At 44.2% G+C, this 15,440-nt stretch overlaps 2 protein-coding genes across 7 annotated transcripts in view; both read right to left on the bottom strand.

The window, feature by feature from the left end:
* RABGAP1 (RAB GTPase activating protein 1) overlaps positions 1 to 15,440 on the bottom strand; it is a 69,723-nt gene that overhangs the window by 25,374 nt on the left and 28,909 nt on the right. The gene's annotated exons all lie outside the window — the stretch shown is intronic.
* Positions 6,895 to 9,523, bottom strand: GPR21 (G protein-coupled receptor 21). Its single transcript, XM_065695539.1, has 2 exons — positions 9,441 to 9,523; positions 6,895 to 9,012 (listed from the first exon to the last, which is right to left on the bottom strand). The coding sequence occupies exon 2, from the start codon at positions 8,638 to 8,640 to the stop codon at positions 7,594 to 7,596; it is 1,047 nt and encodes a 348-aa protein (XP_065551611.1). The 5' UTR covers positions 8,641 to 9,012; positions 9,441 to 9,523; the 3' UTR covers positions 6,895 to 7,593.

Below are 15,440 nucleotides of genomic sequence, written 5' to 3'. Positions count from 1 at the left end.
TATTTTTTGCCTTCTCACTAACACTCAGGAATAAACTACCAGTTGTAACACTACTCGTGTAAGGAGCTGGACTCAAACCTCCTTGTAACAACCCTCTGACAAATGTCCAGTCGCCACCGAACACACTGAGCTAATGTCACCAGTGGCTTCTGCTGTACCAGTTACCATGAGGGTGCAAGGAGACGGGTGGGACACAAGGAAAAGCGAGCATCCTTTAAAGTAAGATTGCTCCACTGTGTTTCATTCAGCACAGCAACCTAAAAGCACATGCACACACAGCCTCCCATGCTTGCAGTTTAATTGTAAACAGCATGTGGAAAAAAAACAAAACAATTAAAAAAGGTACTAAGACAATTCTGAAATCCCTGAAGAAAAGACATACCCACGAGTATTAAGAACAGTAAAAAAGCTCATCATTAGCAATTGCAAACTCGTTTCCATCCTGTTGCATTCATTAGAGGAATACAAAATTGAACCTAGTGTTTACATGCTAGAATTACAATAGAAAGTAGCTTTCAAAGGTTACACATGGAGAGAAATTTATCAGCATAAGACCTTGCAAAACACTGTGCTGTACAGCATTTCTGAAGACAGAAGTCTGTGAAGACAATGTATGCGATTGCAAATCCTTTCAGACAGTTCAAAAGCGTGGCTGGAGGTAATGCTGTTTCCTGTTATCTGAAAGGATTAACTGCACCATTATTTTTAGTAGGTTTTCATGACAATTTCACCTCAAGAAATCCCTAACCCCTCCAAACCCAAGGTGATCAGAAACACACAGGTACCTTACAGCCCTCCAGGGTTTTATTTCTTTGTACACTAAACATCAATTCATTTGACAGCATCTACAGAAAATGTCTTTAAAAAATGCCTTTATGAAATACTTTCAATACTCAGTAATGCTAATATTTAAAAATACTTCACAGTGTGGTACTAATGGAACTTCATCAAACGAGCAACTCGAGTTAGCTAAAGCTCAAAGCCTTACATTATATTAAAATAGTCCAAAGATTTCACACACACGCACACACACAAAATCACTAGCACTATAAATATACCTAAGCCACTTTAGTGCAAAGTCTGGTTTTGCTTCCCCTGACAAATCCCTCTATATTCCTGCCAGCATATTAAAATGTCATCCTTTACTAATCTAATTATTGATTTTCAAGGATTCATTTACAGCTGAAATCCCAGAAGAACTTTTTTCAATTTACCATAAAAGCAATGACTTGGTTTATTAAGCATCTGATTGCTCGTATCATGTGACTGGTGTTAACATGTAAGAATGACTCACATATGCACAGCAAGATTCGAGTTCATCTTTACAAGGAGTTACTTCAATTTATTTAACTTCTTAATGCAACGACTCCGGTAGTGACCACCAGAGAGAAGCCAAAGCTTTGAGTTACAAACTGCTATCCTCATCTGACAAATCCATGAAAAGAAAGGAGTCAGAGCAGTAAGTTTGGACTCCTTTTTGCCTTCCTGACAGCCCAGCGGTACCCTCGTGCTGTACCCCAAGAGCTGCCCAAAATTCCAACTACACCCTAATGCAATGAGCATCCAAGTCAGCACTTCTAAAAACTTCTTAAGCAAATAAAGCTCCTGCTTCTCAACAGTCCCACAGTGACCTGGCCTCCTGTCTGCCCCCAGAGCAGTGCCTGCACCTCCTTCAATCACCTCCCCCTCAACCTCTTCAGCACAAACCAAAGATGACTTTAACATCTTCTGTTTCTCTGTTTAAGAATCCACAAATTCACTGGCTAGAGATTCGGTTTTGACAGGACAGGTTGCTGAAGTACACCAGAGGCTGTAAATAAACAACCTGGATCAGGATACAGGAACATTAACTTAGGTTAACGTTTTCATTAACTGCTAAAGCTCAAGAGATGCAAATATGATGGGGGTGAAATCCACAAACACTTCCATTTGCAACCACCACTAAATGTATGTGGCTTGTTTTAAACTCTGCAATGGGAGTAAAAACTGAAAGGTGACATAAGTCAATATTGAGTGAAGGACCATCAGAAAGCTGCCTGCAGAGACAGAGCACCTCACCTGTCACAGAAACAAAACCAAGTGAGAAGCTGGCTGAACAAACTGCATCACATCAGATTATTTCCCTATTGCTTCAACACTTCAGATGGCCAACCATGACACAGACTGGTATTATTCCATTTTACCTGTATGTAAAATGGAGGAGCTGGATCACCACACCACATCCAAAGGGAATCCAAAGGGAACCTCCACCAAATGCATTTCAAGCCCACACTATTATTAAGTCTTATGGGTCCCAAAGTAACTAACAGTTTAATACACTGACCTGAGACTACAGCCACATACAAATGACAGAATTCACAGCATAAAGAATATGAAAGATGAAAAAAAAACCCTATGTTACCATGCTCTCTAGAGCTCTAGATTTCAACAAAAGGCAGGGAAAGAGAAGAGCAGAAAACAGACTGAAATAAAGATGCCAACCAGACAGGAGGGAGGAAGCTTCACCAGGAGAACAAATGGACTTAGCTCAGGTGTTTCTCCACCATCATGGCACAGCCTCTCCCCTCCTGGAAGCCTCAAAGCATTTGCAGTGTCCATTCTTTAAGTTGCAGAAGGGAAGATAGCAACTCTCCCTGCATTTGAGTATAAAAACCATAGAGGCCTGTAGACCTCTTGGATCTCAGGAGAACATCACTTACAAACATGTGCTTTGCCAACTTCAGATAGTGGTGTAGTGAGGTAAAATCCAAGTCTACCTTGAATGACACCACAGAAAGGACGTGTCTTTGTATTCTGCAAAGTCATAAAAGGGAAGAAAAAGGTACCTAAACTAAACAAGAAAACAAGAGCCAGGTCAGGCAAATGGTTCAGCAGGTGCTTCAAGTACACAGAACCAAAAATGTGTTGAAACAACAACAAAAGCCCTCCAAGACCTCTACCTCCCCTATTAGAATTAACTATACCAGATGAATTAAGTAATGGAAGAATTTTAAATGTGCCTTCTGTTTGTTATGTATGAAGGCAGACTCCTCTGCTCAGATATTAGTTCCTAAGAAATATGTTTTATAAAGCACCAACCTGAATTAGAAGTTCTGCCAACTTCAAACCCTGATGCAGAGCAAGATCGGACTGAAATGCTTCAGGCTACCTGACTCATGAAGGTTCAGTACACGTTATCATCACAGCACTTGGTAACACCACAAGGAAAACTCCGCTGATTAAATACTGAGTGTTTCCATGTCGCATCACACACAGGCCTTGGAAGCGTCTTTTCCAGAACAGAAACTAATGAAATTTAGGACTTCTTACAGGTAAAACCTTTGTATGAGCAGGAAAAGAACAACGCCATTGAGATGCGGCGTAAGGCCAAGATCTGGAAATCCTCATTCAGGTCTGCTCTAAGACAGACTCTGCACAACCTCGTGCCACTGTTGTGATTCTCTGTGCCTCGGTACCTTGGACCACTTTCCTCTTGTCAAGGATCTGTGACAAATATTCATGACTGCCCCTTGGCACACAGAATTCCCACTAGGAGAAACAGATTTCTGAGTGATAAGAAGCTTAAAAACAAGTACAAAACCCCTAAAAACCACAAAAGATACTGCAGAAGCTGGTAAAATTTAATAACACAAACCTAACAGCAAAACACTCGTTTCACACAAAAGATAGTGTTAAGTTAAAAAAGCCTGTCACTTGGTGATTATAAAATAAAATAGTATTTCACAGATTTTCTCCCAATCTATTTGGAAAATAATAATATAATCATAAACTAAACATCCAGTAAACTTTTTATTGAAAGCAAAAAACCAAGATGAAGCAAATGATCACCTTCTGAGAAGTTGTGCGTATAGAAATCCTTCCCGTGGTACTAAAAACATGCCACTGAATTGCAAATTGAACCTTCTAGCAGCTTAATTGGAAAGTGAGGCAGATAACCCTAATGAAATAATAAAGAAATTATAATCTGAGATAGAACTTCAAAATTAGTTCATTTAAATCATATTACAACATGCAATTCTTATGAAGATGTGATTTGATTTCTATATTCTCCTCGGTGTGGCATTTCTCTGTGCAATGCTCTTGATGCCAATTTCGAAAGCACCAGGCACACTCAGATACAAATATAGCCAAGAAAGGATTAGTTTCATATATACAGGGATGAAAATGATCCAACTGGAAAGTTTGCTGCCTAAAACAATTCATAGCACAGACTGTGATGAAAAGGACCTACAGTGCCTCATGTTAACTGCATGACAAAGGATGTTAATGGTCTGCTGAGCAAACAAGGTAATGTAGATCACAATCATCTCTTCCACAGTTGGCACGGTGAACAAGATTCACCCTGTGCAATTGCACTGAAGACAACAGACTCAAATGTTGTATTTAAAACATGTAATCACAGACAAATCTAGATCAATGTAAAATTAACTTAGAGAAAAAAGTAATTTAAAGTTAAAAAAACCCCAATAAATTAACATGGACAAAAAAAGAAATATTTGACACTAAAACTAAGACGCTGAGGCAAAAGTGTCTGTACAAGCACTGGAGGAAACTTGAATGCATCAATTGGCTGGCAACTCGTCTTGGAGACTTCCAGATCCTGATTTTCACCTCTCACATCTGAGCTGATGAAGACTCTGAGATGAGTAAGGCAACTGAACAAAAGCCTGGCTGTCAGGAATGTTATAAGCGAACCTTAGCTGCAAAGCAACAACAGCTGCAAGCATGCATCTGCATCTGCAACAACACTACGCTTCAAGTACAATTCTAGGCTTATAGCTGAAGCAGCAACTGCTTCGTCTCGAGTTAAATCTCTGTGCCATGAGTTAGACTCCTTCCTACTTTATAGTATTTCCCATATTTTCAAGAACTAGCACAAAATGCTCCTATTTAAACCCTCTATTCATGCCATGAAAAAGTATTGTAAAATAAAAAGCAACAATCTTTGCTCTCCAGCTCCCACTGAACCCTGAAACTGCCATTTTTAGTGGTTTAGGCCCTAGCACATGCTTTTCTTCCATTAGATTTAATCAAATACTATTTCAATTATAAATTGCATCACTTCAAAGCCTTGGAAATGTTAGATAAGGTGAAGAGTCAGAGAAAAAGCTACTGGGAGTTTACCTGAGAGGCTGTTCCAAAACTACCACACACACACACTTTGATATTAGTGACTAAAGCCCTTAAATTGTCCCCCAAAGCCCACCTTTGCCATAATACCTGCAAAACACCCGAGAGCAATTAGCCAGCTGATGTGCTGTGAGCTTATTATACTGCTTATAAATGACTCACTACACCCTTACACTCCGTCCCCTCCATGGCTGTCTGTGTCTCTACAACCAAAACCCAGACTGAGAGCTCTGCAGAACAGATCAGCTCTCCCATGGCTGTGCAGGGATCACAGCATAAGCCCTGGCTCTAGACACTGCCTTAATTAAAAAAGATAACAAGGAATGTCATGGTGAAGGCACCAGGGTTTAGACAACCTTTGTTTTTAACATTTCAGATCAACTATAGAGGAAGTTTACCTTGAGAGGTTTGGACTATGGATGAAATATGTTGAAAGCAGACCAAGAGATGACTTAAACCTGCCTTGTAATGGAGCTGTCAAGCCAAAACTAGGCAGCAACAGCAGGGGGTTCTGCCTCACGCACACATCCGTAAGAGGAACTCATGTCTATCAGCGATGAGCACTGACAAGTACAAGCCATGCCAGCCATGCTTCACCCTGCTGCTCTCCTCACTAGCAGCCTCACAAGACCATATTGGAGTAAGGAGGATGGGCAGCAAGGAGGATGGTCTGTAGCAATCCATGTGTGACAGGACAGAGATACAAACTGTTGTCCTCCAGGGCAACACACGGAAGATGAGAAGCCAGGGCTCACAGCACACCAGAGAGGAAGGTATGTGTATGCTTCCAGGAGGGACAGGGTACTAAGAAGAGGATGATCTCGATCTGTAACAAGTTAGACCTGAAACCAAAAATACAGAGTCTTCCCTTTGGCCAAGAGAATTACCCCGATCCCAAAAACACCCAAATCATTTTCCCTATCCCACTTTAACAGCACACACCACCTGTAACCCACAAGCTCACACAATTCCCATGGCTCAGCCCAGTGTACCCACTGGAAGCACGAGGAAGGGAGTAAACTGCGGACGGTCACGGTGTGCAACCTGCTCTCCAGCCAGAGGGGTGGTGGGGGATATCCCTGTGCCAGGCACAGGGTGAGATAAGACAACACAGACTGTAATCCGTTATTACAGGAATACTTGGTTCACTTCCACTTTCCAGTATGGCATCAGTAAAAAGACAAGGATATTCCTTAGGATAAACTAACCAATTGGAGGGGCATAGTGCCTTCTTAACAGCATTACAGTACTCGCAAAGATTCAACCTCAGCTAGCTTGAAAAAGCTGTGGTCAATGAGGTTTTGTTTCTCAGACACTGACTTTGACCAGTTAGATATGCCTTTGCCAACAGGATTTAGCTCTTGCTATATTCAAACCATCTTTAATCCCATGAAGGCTAAAGAAAAATGTCTCTGATTTAGCTCTGTGCACTTATGAATAACTCAAATACTACAGTTAAATTTACAGCATAGTTCCCTTAGCTGTTTAGAAGACAATTGTTTTCTTTCCTTTCCCCTTAAGTTCTAGTATGTAAAATATCAGAAGAATTTAGATTAAAAAAAAAAAAAAAAAGGGACATGTTATTTTTAAAGTTGTTCTTGAGAAAATTTCCACATACAAAACTGTGGCATTTCTCCACTGGTTTGAGCATAATTTCACATGTTGGCATCATCCTCAAGTGGCTGCCGCAACTCTGGTATCATAAAGCAACACGTATTTTCTCTTAGCTTATCCAAACACATTTTATTTAACTGCTAAATTTGGTCTGATCCAAGTTTTTCTTCTTCCTTCCCAGCAAACAGGCAAACGCAGATGCCGTGCTCTGATGGCACACATGCCTCCTACCAGAGAAACGAGGCAGGGACGCCAGGGCAGTTCTCCTACGCATAGGACTTCAGCTCACATCGCTGCCCTCACGGCTCAGTAGGACCCTAAGGTCACACTCAAATGTTCACACTGGTCACTGCTGTTCTAGAAGTCTTGTCTAGGTAGCACTGAACAAACAACACTGTTTGGCCCCTTCTGTTACGATGCTGGAACACTGTGTCAATATACTTTGGCATATATTAAAAAATCCCTGTAATATACCATATACTGTGACATTTCCACTTCAGATCTATCATTTACATGTGAAGCACGAATCTTGAAAAGAACCTAGTAAAGCTGTAAGAAAGACTACATTTTGCTGAAGCTCTCAGACACCCACTCCATTCAGTCACACCAGCTGGAGAGGTAAGTGTCAAGATACAGCTTTATTCTTAAAAATGAATATGGAGGTGAAACTCCACAGCCTCCTCCACAGCAATATTTTTTAGCCACACTGATATGTGCTCCTGATTCTTCTATGTCAGCAGCATTTCTCAGAGACCTTTTTGCAAATCTGGACATCTTAAAATCATATTTAACTTATTTTTGCTATTTATGGAATTGTCCCTGCACTTCCCAGTCCAGCTGATAGGAGTCTTAGACATGACATCCATTGGAAGATCTTTTGCTCCTAGAGGTAGAGGAGTCCTTAGCTACCCTCTGTCTAGCACAAGAGGCACAAATAGCCCCCGAGAGCCGCTTAAGCCCCTTCTGAAAGACACTGTTGGAGAGACTGTAAATAACACAGTTGCAGAAGCTGTTGCTAATGGCAAGCCAAGTGGTCAAGAAAGACGCAACGCGGTTACTATAGACATTGGAGCTCTCCAGCAGAAAATAGATGATGTAGGGCAACCAGAGGATGTAGAAGACACTGGTGATGCGGAAAAGAACCATGGCATAGCGCTTGTCCGGGCAGGGCTGCGCCTCCCCAGCCTCCCCATCCTGAGAGCTGAAGCGCACTCGCCTCTCGTTGATCTCCTTGGTGTGCTGCTGGCAGATGCGAAAGATGTTGAAGTAAGTGAAGCAGACGATGAAAGCAGCCGGGGCGTAGAGCATCACCACAATGAAGAGCGTAAAATAGGGATCGGTGTCCCAGGAATTGGCACACCACTGAAACACATCCCCGTGATATCCAGGCTTTCCCCAGTGAAAGGAGGGTAAGAAGACCAGGCAGGAGTAGAGCCAAATGATCAGTATGCAGATTCGAAGTCTCCATGGGGTCACCAGCGTATTGTAGGTCAGCGGCTTCGTGATGGCAATGTATCTGTCAATACTAATGCATGCCAAAGAGGCCATGGAGACACTCTTCAGCACTGATACCACATAACCAAAGATTTGGCAAACCAAGGACTCACTTAAAACAATAGGATAGTGCAGCAGAGACAAAGAAGGCACCAGACAGCTCACGCCCACCAGGAGGTCAGCATACGCCATAGTCTGGATGAAGTAGCTGGTGGTGTGGTGGTTCAGCAGAGGTGCACAGTGAAAGACAAATATCACAATGATGTTGCCCGAAATAATCAGCACCATGAGGAACACAATAATAACCACTTCCAGGAGGCAAAAATTGATGGTCTCCAAATAGCTAATGGCCAGGAGACAGAACGGCCGGCCACTCTGGTTGCCAACCAAGGAGGAGTTCATCTTGAGCACTGCAGTGATCTCTTCACTTCATGCTCCTGCCTGCTGCCTGCAGCCACTCCAGGCAGCTGCTGTCATTGCGGCTGGTGCTGTATGTGTGTAGCAATGTCAAAACCGGAGCTCCAGTCCCCAGGGCTGCTCCAGATGCTGCTGCTGTGCATTGTCTGCAGCACAACTCCCCGGTAAATCCGGCTCCCCGCCGCTCCCGGTGCTCCGGGACCCAGCAGCGGGCATGGCAGCAACTTCACCCACCACACGGAGAGGACTGATGTTAAAGCCCTCCTGGGCGGGCTGCCTCGCCGGGGAGGGATGAAGGGTTGGGGGAAAGAGGGAGAAAGAACCTTCACCGACCCAGGACGAGAGTGCTCCCGAAGGCTGACAGAAGAGAAGGGCAAAGTGGTTTACAGAACCGCCTTTCCCCCCGTGCTACCACCTCCATCGCCCCGCTCCTTCCCCACGCCCTGCTACAGCGCTTCCCCGCCGCCGCCCGCCCCGCTCCGCTCCGCTCCCCACCGGGCTCCCCCGGAACCTCCGTCCCTCCCGTCCCCTCCCCGGGGCAGCGGGCTCCGGCCGGGGCTCTCGGGGCAGCAGCAGCAGCCTCCCCGCGACTGCTGCCGCCGTCCATGCGGGCGGAGGGATGCGCGGCGGGGAGGGGGCTCCAGCCCTTCTCTCCTGGCTCCATTTTGCACGACGCTTTTGTTCGCCGCCTCTCCCGGGCCGCGCCGCTCCGGCCCCCGCCGCCGCCCGGCCGCCCCCCGCCCGGCCCCGGGGCGCAGCCCCGGTCCCGCCGCCCCGGCCCCTACCTGCCGCGGGGGGACAAAAGCCCGGGAGCATCCTCGGCCGAGCGCCGGCACGGGCGGCGTGGGCTCCGGCCGCGGCGATGCGGAGCCGGGGGGAGGGGACGGCGGGGAGGAAGGGGAGGGAGGCGGGCAGGAGCGCGGCGGAGGGCGCGGCGCCGGCGGGGACCCGCGGGGAGCGCGGCCGCAGCCCCCCGGGGAAAGGCAGCGCCGGCCGCAGCCTCGGAAATGCGGGTTCAGCATCAAAACGCGCTGGGGGGGGGGGGGGGGGGGATCACCCTGCGCGACCCGCAGCATCCGGGGGGTCCCCTGCTCCCCGCCACGCACACCCCAACCTGCAGACACACACACACCCCCTGGTCCTGCAGACGGGCGGACAGCCACCGCACACCCTGCTCCTCCTCGCAGCACCTCTCTGCCAGGGAAACGGCAAGCGCCCAAGCAAGGACGTGAATTCAAACCAGGAGTCGTAATTTAAGGCTTTTCCATCCAAGCCCTCTTGGGGAAATAGTTATTCATAGAATCATAGAATGGTTTGGGTTGGAAAGGAGCTTAAAGATCATCTAGTTCCAACCCCCTGCCACGGGGCTTGGACACCCTCCACTAGACCAGGTTATTATTAAATGTGTCTTTCCTAGGTGTAGCTTTTGTTGCTTAGGAGACACTTGAAACCAAGGGCAAAGCTGAGAACTGCATCCTACTGCTCATCCAGATGTTGCTCCAGGTAGGGAAGCACCTCCTGCATACATGTACACAGAAGACAAAGGCATCACTATCCCTGGCAATCCTGAGGCAAGCTACACCGAAGTAGACAACCTATACAACCCAGTGCCATTCCAGAGAGTAAACACACAAGCAATTCCCAACACAAGCATTTGTACACACACAAGCTAATACCATCTCTCATATGTAACCAGAAAAACCTCATTATGGGAGCTGGTCTTTGAACCAATCCAACCAGTAAGAGACTCTTCAGCAACTGAAGTCCCTTTGTCAAAAATGCCGTGTGAAACTGGAATCCTTCTGAGCCAGTCCCACCCTGAATTCCACCAGCACCAACATACCCAACAGTCTGGTGAACCTAAGCTAAATGCTTGTCACTGCGCGGAATACCTAATGCCAAACGAACTGCAGGCAAGGGATAGATCTCAAAGCAATCACACTGCAATGCTCGGTGATTTTAGCTCACCTGCAAGCAGATAAAACCATTTTAAGATACACTTGTGTTGGTCAAAAATCTGGGCTGGGCAATAGCATGACTTGGCAGATTGGGAGTCTTGTGTAAAAGCCTAAAAACAAAAAGTTGGGGTTCCTGCCCCATCTTTACCCCCAAAAAGATCTCTTTACTTTTCCTTGTAATTTATGGTGTTTCTACTCATGGCGACCGAAGTACTAGAACTACAGCTCAGAAACACAAAGTTTGCATTCGATTTAGGCAAAGGTTATTGTGGTTATACAAAACCCAAGCTCTGATCGAATTACTGCTGGAGAAATGATCTATCCTTCCAAAGCAGAGAATGATTTACATACCAATTGACTCAAATACTATTTCTGGATCCTTAGGCATGAATAGACACATTATAAACATCCTTAAGAAAACAACATACATTGAACTTGGTATCTGAGATGCATAAAGACAAGGTAGCATTGGAAATCTTGAGGCTCAACAAAACAACATTTGGTTGCTGATATTTCACAACAAAAGATGCACCACTGAGTCAAACCTCCTCAGTGCTTAGATTTTTATCACAAGGAGAACTGAACTCCTGTAGCTGACAAGTATTTCTGGGGGAGAGCGCTGGTTTTCCCTCTAGCTGACATTCTATTGTTTCCCCAAAGCTGGGAGTAATAACTCTATTCAGAGTTCATGCCAACGTACTCCTACCTGCTTAACACACCCATGCCCAAACCAGCAGTATCTCAAGTTAATTCTCTTCAGCACCAGACAGACCAAAGCAGCCAACAAAGGGTGTAAATGGCTACTGGAAGGTAGCTGGGTTGGAGCTACAGCCCTCGGTCAAGTCCCCAAACTACTATGAAGAACTGCTTCTAAAAGACATCAAAATGTGGTTCCAGTGGCTGAGGTCTGTGAGAGACTGAAAATACTTGAATCTTGTAGAGACTTCTCCCACTCTATGCAGTGATACAAAACAACCTCATCCGAGACTATTAAAAGGTATTCAAGAAATCAGTCAAAGTTATGATAAGAACTCTTGGGAAAACTCCTGCTTATAAAAGATAATTAAACTTTGATCACCACATGATCAAAACTAATCAAACAAGGGATCTAGAGGTGCAGACACACTGACAGCAAAGCTACGTCAGACTTACACACCATGACTCACAGGCGTACCTTAGGTTTCATTTCAGCTGATGATATGCAACCTTTGTGCTCCTGAAAATTAAATGTATTCTTCTTAATTTAAATGAACATATGGAAATGTGATTGCCATACAAGTGGAAAATAAGTGTTAACCACCCACAGCTAAATTACTGTTCCATTTTATGCCACTGATGAAGCAACACATACAGTCAAATAACAGTAGTGACATTTGAATCTATTTCTTCACTAAACCCCAGTATCATTTGCACCAAGACAGATGAGTATATTTGGTAGAACTTCTGTGTTCTGTAATTCCTCTGTGCATGGAGATAAAAAAGCGGGAATGTGACAAACTGGGTAGCAAGAGTCCTGCTATCTCCTATCAGGCCTTGAATTTCCACTAGAAATGGTGACCCCGGGGTAACACTCCAGGTCCCGTCACTGGGTTATTTTCTGTCATATTATTTTGTTTGTGCCACAAGATGTCCCTCTCACGTCGTAATTTTCTTAATATAGTGTATTTATCTGGTACAACAGTTCTTAGTTTTTTCCTTTAGACATTATTTCCTCCCACACAGACCTATATCCAAAAGCTTTTCTTTTCCCCTCAACATTGTAAATGTCAAGCTCTTTACATCTCGGTATTATGAAGAACTTCCCCACTAAGAGCTCGACACTGATCCAAGAGGTTCAATAGTTGTATTAATCCTTTTTTAAAGCCTTGTCTGAGAAGCGGCTATTGCCCATTTTGCTTTGGACCATGCTTTTTTGGTTATTTATAACCTGTGTGGCTCGCTTCACAAGTTTTCTACTCCACACCACTTTCCATCCACCTGGGATTGTCAAAACCATGAACTGTTTTCCCTGCAGATGTCCATTAAACCTAGAGCAAGACCCCATGTCTCTTCTTCTACCTTTCAGTGGCTGGAAGCCTGAAGATTAACAGCCAGAACCATGATTGCCAAAGCCCTACCAGGAACAGATGCCTCTCAAAGGGATTGTCTAGATCATTTTACCTAGAGTTTGCTTTCTGTCCTCAGTAGGGACATGACCTTAATTCACTGGGCTGGCTTTTATCCACACTCCCCACCACGAGCATGGCAATCTGGAGTTGCTAAAAGCTTTATTATTGCACACAGATGGTGTGCAAATTCTCAAAAGTAATCTGTGGAAGCACCACAATGGTGAGACTTAGCCACTACTGCAGTAACAAAAGCACAGAGTACAAAAACCCAGCCAGTGTTTAGTACAGAACTAAGGGCAAATAATTAATAAATACTGTCGTGATGACTAGAATGCAACAAGCACACCTTGAGGCACAGTTCCAACACCATTTTTAATGTACAACCCAGATTCAAGGAGAGACCTAGACACAGCCTTCACTGGTAGAACACAAGAGAAGACATTTCCTTTTCAATCATTGAGCAGCCACAGATCAACAGTAAAGTAAAAAACCACCCTTGCAGCAGTTAATTTGCAAAAGAAGGCAGAAAGAACACAGATTTGCTGAGCACCACGGGCCAGAACTGCACAGGAAAGCAAACACCAGAAGCAATCCTGGGGCGCCTGCATCCAACACTCTGTGCGCAAAGGGAAAACAAATCCCTGAAAGAGGCCAGAAGGTTTGGAAGCAGCTGTCAACACAGCTCCTTATTAATTTGGGGCTGTGCTGCCGCATGGGGTCATGAAAAGCCTGGCAGAAATCAAACGCAGCGACAGGAATAGAGGTCAGCATTAAGAGAGAAGGGGCACTGGATTACGAGTACTCAAACAGGCTTACAGCATCTCCTGCTCACACCGAGGAGCAAAGGTTTGTCAGCAACTCCATGTGCTCCTGCACTACACCACAGCAGTTATTCCCAGATAAACCAATCTCAGTGCATGGTAATGCAAATAACTGCATGCTTGCTACAGAACTTATATAGGTGACATGCACAACATGGTGCAGCATGATGAGGACAGTAAGGCAGTAGATTATAAGGAACTCTTGCCTTCCCATAATTAACAAATGTATTTTTTCCCCCCAGACACATTTACTTCTGTGCATTGCTGCATATTGACTGTAACCGAGCTGCTATTTCAAGAGCAGTAAGAATTAGTCACACTAGAACTCCAAAATTATCAAATAATCTGTGAAAGGCATGAAAATAAAAACTTCAGGCCAAAGTGCACTCCAGCATTATTACACTTTTAGTACATACAGTGGGTCTGCAGACATTATCTTCCTGGGTCTTGAATTCATGTTCTCATCAGCCTCCCAAGCCACCTTTGCATCCTTTGCCAATTCTCATCTTTAGTACTTCCACACAGCCACTAATAACCTTTTCTGAAGCCTTGCACTCCTCACACTGCCTGCAGATTGCAGAAATCACAGTTCCACTGTGAACTGGCCAGACACTGTTGCTCTCACAGCACCAACCTGTGTCCATTCTACAGAAACAGTCTGAGCCATTTTCATATTTAAATCACAAGGCAAACTGCCTCAATGATGGTCTAATATGGCACTTCCAAATTAAAGGAGACTGCTTTTTCACTTGCTTGAGCTGGTTATGGTGGCATGCTGGTAGTAAACTACAGACCTCATATGACTCCATGAGCCTGAAATGGTCATTCTGTACTCATTTACTCCCGTTGTTGGATTTCTTAATTAGTTTCCACATTGAATGACCACTGCAAGTATAGGCAGTCCTTTTGCTGCAGTCAGCCTACACTCCACTTTTACTTGGACTCTGGAGACGCTTCCAACACATTCGACCCAGGTTATTTCCTTTGTCTCTGCCAAATGTAAATGAGTGGAAAGGTTTTGCAGATTTAAAAATGACATGCTACACTATTCCTCCTAGCTCACAAAGATAGTAGCAGTACATGTCACCAACTGTGCCACGGAGATCATCTTTCCCTTTCTGATACAAAACCATTGAAACAGAGAAACAAGTGACACTGTCAGCTACTCACCAGGCAATTAAAATCACACAACAGGATAACTGTGATACACTCCGTGCCAGAGCACTCAAACTCCACATTATTTGTATGATTTATTCACCATAAAATCCAAGTTACAGCTCTGCAATGCATGTACCAATATAAGGAATTCAGATCAAGTTTCTTCTATATTCCAGAAGTATGTGAAAGTACTTATGGCAGGACATTTTTAGCTAATCTAACATGATTCATTCAAATCACGTAGGATCCTGCCTGCATGATTCCAGCAGAAACTGAGTTTAATTTCAGAAGCCCTCTTGCCCTCAGAATAAGATCTTTAATTGCTCCTTGAGAACCTGTGCCATCAGAACATAGATATACAGGGTCTGATTCAGTTGTTTTGCTTTTTTAAGTGGTAAATAATTAATTTCTGTTATATTTGTACTACAGTTGCATCATTAATAATTTCTAATTTAGTCCTTCTGGACTTGTATGTTTGATGAAAGTAGTAAAACACCATATATTTATACAGATTGTGGTCAAATCCAAACTAACACGTCGGTTTTCTGGATAAGGAAGTGACATTTCATTTTGTGACCCATTTGTTACTGTAGAACTTTGAGAAATACCAAATGACGTCTGTATATTCAATTCTTATTTCTCTACGCTACCGAGCTCAATATGCAAGGTGAGAAGTTTAAAAACTGCTGTCTAGTGCAAAAATGTCCAAAATGTTCTGGTTTTCCTATCAAAAAAAGGCT

The sequence above is a fragment of the Lathamus discolor genome, chromosome 15, assembly GCF_037157495.1.
Source record: "Lathamus discolor isolate bLatDis1 chromosome 15, bLatDis1.hap1, whole genome shotgun sequence".
NCBI classification, from domain to species: domain Eukaryota; kingdom Metazoa; phylum Chordata; class Aves; order Psittaciformes; family Psittacidae; genus Lathamus; species Lathamus discolor.
Note: the sequence above shows the minus strand (reverse complement) of the source record. Positions and strands in the feature narration are given on the sequence as shown.